Below are 6,961 nucleotides of genomic sequence, written 5' to 3'. Positions count from 1 at the left end.
TCCAAAATTTATCAGGTTCTTCCTTGGCCCATGCTACACCCTTCCACGAAGTTTCATGAAAATCGGCCCAGTAGTTTGTCCGTAATCCTGCTGCCAAACAAACAAACAAACGGCACTGAGAACATAACCTCCTTGGCGGAGGTAACAAAAGCTTTCAGAGAACATCAGCTGGTGAAGGACAGAAACTCCCTCTCTTCCTTTTCCTCTTCCTTTAATTCACTCATCTCTTCAGAGATCCATGACAAAGGTGATCAAAGGAACCATAGTGGTAAAATACTGGGATACACACAAATAGTAATAAACTTTATATTGCACTTCTCAAAACAAAGTACATAGAGTAAAACGGCAAAGAAGAACTGGAACAAAGTTAGTTTAGTTTTAGTTAGTTAGTTTTGTATGTTGCCTAGTTTAATCATTAAAGCCTTTTTCGTTACCCCCGTTCTCTGAGCCGGTTTTGCGTTTGGGTCCAGTCCCCCTTTTCACACGTGACAATAATGGACTAGAAAAAAGAAAAAAAGCTGCAAAATCATTATGCAATGTTATATGACCCTTATGCTGCTCCTCCTCCATGTCTTCAACACTTAACTCTTCCACCTTTCAAGTTGCAGAAGCACTTGATATAAAAACCTCAGACTTTATAGTGACTCACACGCATGTAAACCTATTTTAACGTTTCTCGGGTAAACATGCTGATCTGGATAGTAGTATGTGCTGTGTTTCTGCTTGGACTTTTAATTCGCTATCCTTACTTTTTCCAAGATGTCCAGTACATCATCAGGATACTAACAGTAAGGCGCCGTCTCTCTAAATACAGAGAGAGTAACTTCACTATCCTGGACCGGTTTTTACACTGGGTGAAGACGCAGCCGCACAAGCCGTTCATTCGTTTCAACGACGAGACTTTCTCCTACCGGGACACCGATGAGCAGAGCAACAAGGTCGCGAGAGTGCTGCTGCACAGCGGCCTCGTTAAACAAGGAGATACTGTCGCACTTTTCCTCGGGAACGAGCCGGTTTATCTCTGGCTGTGGCTCGGCTTGGTGAAGATCGGATGCTCCGCTGCTCTTCTCAACTACAACATGAGGTCCAGATGCTTATTGCACTGTTTCAGCTGCAGTGGAGCGAAAGTGCTGATTGCTGCTGAAGGTATGGTTTGTGTTTTTATCAGTTGTCATTATAAATAATTAACTAACAGTCCCTCCCTTACAAGTCTATTCACACTCACACATACAGTACATAAACATATAGATGCATAGTTATGCGTAAATACATATTTAACCCGCTCACATACACATTATGTAGGTGCGCATAACACACTCAACTTCACTCAGTATCTCCATGCTGTCACGTTCATATCAGGAGGCTGACTCCATAACCTCTAAAGTTAAAAAGTGGTAAAAGTTAAAAAGTAGCTAATTTAAAATGTACTCAGTGTAAAAGTTACTAATTTACTTTTTATAAAGAGAACGTTGTTAGATGTGATCTTTCCCATGCCATGGGAGGACAAAAGTTCAAACTAGATCTTTTAATTAAAAAAAAAAGGAAATTACAAAATAGTGTACAAACAAAGTAAAGTCATTTTATTCGTCTCTTCTTTGCTGACTGACTATTCACTGTGAATGGCTCCACAATTTGTCAGTTTACATTGGTCCAGATTCTGTTGCTTATAGAGAGCTTATGGAAATCTGTACTCTGTAATGGATGTGATTTAAAATGTAGTGAAGTACGATACTTTAGTAAAAATGTACTGAACTAAAAGCACAATTACTCAGTTTAAAAAATGCTCAAAAGTACAAGTACTCAAAAAAGTTACTCAATTACTGTAACTTGAGTAAATGTAATTAGTTACTTCCACCCTTGGTATTTACCAGCTCTTCATACTGATACCTCTTTACCCATAACACCTAGTCCTCCTCAAAATGATGTTCACTGAGCTTGTCATGTTTTGTTTTTATGTCTCTTCCACATGTGATAATATTGTCTTGTTTTCTTGTATTAGTGTTGTCAGTATTGTCAGCATCTACAATAATAATTAAAAAAAAAAGATAATTAGCAATCATTTTTTAATTATGTTGCAGAAAAAAACACTCATTTGGCTTCATTTCCCAGAATTACAGGACGCTGTGGCAGAGATCCTGCCAGATCTGCAGCAGCAGAGCGTCTCTGTTTTCATCCTGGCTGACAAATGCCAAACTTCAGGCATGGAGAGCTTCAGAGACAGAGTCAGCCGAGCGTCCAGCGAGCCTCTGCCGAGAGACGTCAGGTCACAGCTAACCCTGCTGAGTCCGGTGGTCTACATCTACACATCAGGGACCACAGGTAGTTCAGCTGCTAGTTTACCAGATCCCTCACTAACAGGAAGCAGCAGGCCTTATGTTGTTCTGTCTTCCGTCCCTCAGGTTTACCGAAGGCGGCGGTGGTCAATCACTTCAAACTGTGGGCCATGTCGTCCCTGCAGTCTGTGTTAGGAGTGAAGTCCAGTGATGTCATCTACGTGAACCTCCCGCTGTATCACACCGCCGGCTTCATTGGATGCACTGGAGCCATCGAAAGGGGTATGTGGTATGAAAAAGTGTGCACAAAGTAAAGCCAGATTACTCTTCTCACTGTGAATGGCTTCACAATTTGTCAATTTACGATGATCCAGTTTCTGATGCTTATGGAGAGCCACAAGATTTGTATTTTGTAATGGATGTGATTTAAAATGTAGCTACAATACTTAAGTAAAAACATACCTAAGCAAAAGTAAAATTACTGACTTTAAAAATACTCAAAACAGTACAAGTACACAAAACGCTACTCAATTACAGTAACGTGAGTAAATGTAATTAGTTACTTCCACCTTTGGTTTTATTTTGTTTATTAATATTGGTGTTAATGCTGTTAACTAAGTATTAACAGCATTGAGGATGAAGGTTTTATGTAATTATCGTCTTTGTCTTTAGGTATCACAATTGCTTTGAAAAGTAAATTTTCTGCGTCTAACTTCTGGAACGACTGCAGGAAGTTCAATGTCACTGTCATACAGTACATCGGTGAAACTATGCGTTATCTCTGCAACACACCAAAGGTATGCTGACTTGCATTTACGGCACCATGAGCCTGTAAGGTTACCAGAAATGAAAGTATTGCACTTATTGATGTGTGTTTAACATGTTTCTTCCCATTTCTCTCTGACAGAAACACAGTGATCGAAGCCACAAAGTCAGGATTGCGCTCGGCAACGGGATCAGAGCGGACGTTTGGAGAGATTTCTTGAGCAGGTTTGGAAATGTCCAAATCAAAGAGCTGTACGCCTCCACAGAAGGGAACCTAAGCTTGGTAAATTATCCTGGAAAGATTGGTGCTGTTGGGAGAGTTAACTTTTTTCACAAGGTAAAAGTCACTTTTAATTCAACATTATGAGGAAAAGCTTGTTTTTGGTAAATATAAAGCAATGTTTTGTCGTTGTTTCGTCCTGCAGAAGGCTTTCCCTTATGCTCTGATCAAATATGACCCAGAGAAGGAGCAGCCACTGAGGGATTCATCAGGCTTCTGCATAGAGGCCGCCAAAGGTACGTTAACAGGTTTTAGGATACTCTTTGATATTTCCATGCACCGTTAAAATGGATACTGGAGGAAATATATCTCTTAGGTGTCATATATAGCAGTTTTGGGTGCGATGTTTCTGTATTTATTTTATAATCCAAGAATGTGACACTTAGACAGGAATGTCAGTCAAAAACAGATGCTGAATATTTTTGCCTCAGTTTTTATTTTCACTGTTATCAAGTGGTTGAAGTCATAATATTATGAACATAATGAATTAAAATGATTTGATGAATGTTATCCTATGTCATTTGAAGGTTTTAGGGTTAGGGTTAGTCCTTTAAATATAACTTTTTTGTCTCTTGTCCACCTTAATCTGCATAGTTCAGTGCACTCTACATTACTTCACTCTTATCAGTCAAAAAATCACCAGATGCTGCTCACACATACAGTATTTGTATTGAATGAAGATGCCATACAGCTTGCACACAAGTATGTTGAACATTTGATTTTTGTAAAAAATGTTTTTTGAGCGGTACATGGATCCAATCCTCTGTCATGACCTGCTTCTTACATGTTTCAGCATGTCATGAAACACCATGTAAATTCATGCATGTTGTAGGTATTTCTGTTTGTTACACCGTATAAGAATTGGCTTCATATGTGTTTCAAAGTAGTGCAACCTCTCTCTCTCTCTCTCTCACTCACACACATACACACACACACACACATATTCTGACCAAAGTGACTAGAGAATCAGTTTGAGTTTGCTGTCCCTGTCCTAATGAAAACATCATGCTTCCCTCAGGCGAGCCTGGACTTCTGGTATGTCAAATAACACTGAAGACTCCATTCACTGGTTATGCAAGAGACCTGCAGCAGACTGAGAAGAAGAGGCTGCACAACGTCTTCAAGACAGGAGACATGTACTTCAACTCTGGAGACCTGCTGCGTGTTGACCAAGATAATTTCATCTACTTTCAGGATCGTATTGGAGACACTTTCAGGTGATTTCATCTTGTGTTTCAGTCACCAAATCACCTGAAACTGGTCAAAGTGCAGCTTGAATGCAGATAGCCTTGAAGCTCTTGATCTCTTTGTTAACAGATGGAAAGGAGAGAATGTGGCTACAAACGAAGTGTCTGACATAATCACCATGACTGATTGTATCAAAGAAGCCAATGTGTATGGAGTTAAAGTACCAGGTAATTTCACCTCGTATCTCGTCTTCATTCTTTTTTCCTCATGAGTGGAGCAGCAAAGGAAAGTATGTGAATGGAAACAGTAAATAACCCCCGCTTCAGAAATAGATTACCTATCAGATTAATTTTTACCTGTCTCATAACGCCTCGGACAAATTCTGGACTAGAATTGTTTCAATTTTGTTTTTTGTTTTTTTCACATCACATTATCTAATGGTTACAATAATAATAAGTTTAATAATACGTTTATTTATATAGCATCATTCATACACAGAATGCAACTCAAAGTGCTTTACATAAAACAGATTGATTAAAAAAATAAATGGATTATAAACAGTAAATGGTTTAAATCAATTACATTACATTAATAAAACAATTACATTACATTAATACAAATTGATTTTCAACAGAGGCCTGATTTTGCATTTTGCATTTTCCCACTGAGGCCCTGAGCAAGTAAACAAGTCAAAAATGATCACCATATGTCACAATATTATTGAGTAACTTGTTAGTGCAAATATGCTTTGAGAATTTCTTATTATTGAGATGGAAAAAGAAGATAAGCTTGGAGAAACCCCACAACTGAAAGACTCATGATCAATGTAGATCAGATCAGGAAGAGCATCTTAAACTTTTTAGCTGCTTGACTGGATTGACGTTAAAGTAAAGTAATGATTGAGTATTTTACTTTAAAAAGAAAAAGAAAAACATCTACAGAACCTGTCCACAAACTTTTCCTGCCACTATTCCTCTTATTTTAACAACTTTTTTTCCCCCAGGCCAAGAGGGGAGGGCTGGAATGGCTGCCGTTACTTTAACAGACGGAGAGAAGTTTGACTGCGAAGACATTTTCAAGCACGTAGAAAAATGTCTACCGGTCTATGCGAGGCCACGTTTCATAAGGCTTCAGGTACATTTACTCCCAGTGCATTTAGTTGTTTTATATAGACAAAGCTTCTTGACGTTTACATCACTAATTGATCCTGAAATGTCCCAGATTTCTTCCTCCTGATAATTAAATGTCCTGTTATTTGTTACAGAATTCCTTGGAAGTTACGGGAACGTTCAAGCCGACGAAGGTGAAGCTGGTGGAAGAGGGATTCAACCCAAATGAAATAACGGACCCACTGTACTTTCTAGATGAAAGAGAAAGGAATTACGTCCCACTTACGCAGGATATATACAGTTCAGTTTTATCAGGGAAGATCAAAATTTAAAGTTTTTTTTCTTAAACCACTCAATTCCCTATAGAGCTTAAAGGAAAAATCCTCCCTCAGATATTCTTACACTGTTTTATTTCATCATGTTCAGTCCGGTCCAGGAGTTACTTTGTGATGAAGTGTTGTCATTTTTTTTTTTTTTTTTTTGTACCCACATTCCCTCAACCTGCCTCGTCTACTTCTACTTGGTGATTTCCTGCGTTCTTAAGAGCAAGAGAGTGAGTTTTTCCAGTCGAGATGAAGTGAGAGTCGCCTATTAAAAATAAAATATGAGATTCCATTGTAGCTGCACTGGAAATATCTTGATATGATGTCATGTCGTTGTTTGGCCAGTTACCCGCAGGAATAAGAAAAATACACCAAACAACAAAATGGGTCCCAGAAATGATTCAAGGCACATTGCCAATAGCTGTTTTTTTTTTAACAGTGTCAAAGTGTTTTTGGGTGGATTTTTGTTTTAAGCATCATGTGTTGAGACTTGGATGAATGGAGAAGACTCTGTGACACCTGGCAGTAGAAACCAGAGAGGATCGGTTGTGTTCATGCTGAGTGCTGCATTCCTTTCTATATTGGACAAATTATAAAAATATGAGAGCAATTAACTTACTTTCTCAAATTCCAAGATGTTTGTAACATTGAAAACCTTCCTTCTAATAAGAAGTGTCAATATATATATATATATGTGTCTGTGTCTATGCAACGCACAAATCGTCCTCCTAAGCATGCATGACTTATACATACATGTATCATAAATGTTGATTTTGCCTTGCAAGATTAATGTATTGATTAAATGTGTTTGATTGACAAACAAACACAAAAATGACTTTATTACTCATTCTATTTAACGGTTCAGGAAGCAATATTTCACGTACAATGATCACATATGACTGGTTTGTTTTGGTATCACATACTGACAGTATTTGTGGCAGTGTTGGTGTGGAAAAGGAAACTATATTCTTCATTTATCTTCATTGACATTCATCTGTATCTCATAAAGGCACAGAAAAGTGT

The 6,961-nt window shown here is 38.2% G+C and overlaps 1 protein-coding gene across 1 annotated transcript; it reads left to right on the top strand.

The window, feature by feature from the left end:
- Positions 1–686: 686 nt before the first annotated feature.
- LOC139641113 (long-chain fatty acid transport protein 2-like) lies at positions 687–6,665 on the top strand. Its single transcript, XM_071515369.1, has 10 exons — positions 687–1,146; positions 2,110–2,319; positions 2,400–2,555; positions 2,946–3,070; positions 3,181–3,375; positions 3,464–3,554; positions 4,337–4,535; positions 4,636–4,733; positions 5,510–5,640; positions 5,771–6,665. Exons 1-10 carry the CDS (start codon positions 687–689, stop codon positions 5,945–5,947), a joined length of 1,842 nt encoding a protein of 613 aa, XP_071371470.1. The 3' UTR covers positions 5,948–6,665.
- Positions 6,666–6,961: the final 296 nt, after the last annotated feature.

The sequence above is a fragment of the Centroberyx affinis genome, unplaced genomic scaffold (assembly GCF_046629955.1).
Source record: "Centroberyx affinis isolate AG114_WGS23_722 - 3 ecotype Tasmania unplaced genomic scaffold, CSIRO-AGI_Caff_v1 ptg000347l_1, whole genome shotgun sequence".
Taxonomy (NCBI): domain Eukaryota; kingdom Metazoa; phylum Chordata; class Actinopteri; order Beryciformes; family Berycidae; genus Centroberyx; species Centroberyx affinis.
Note: the sequence above shows the minus strand (reverse complement) of the source record. Positions and strands in the feature narration are given on the sequence as shown.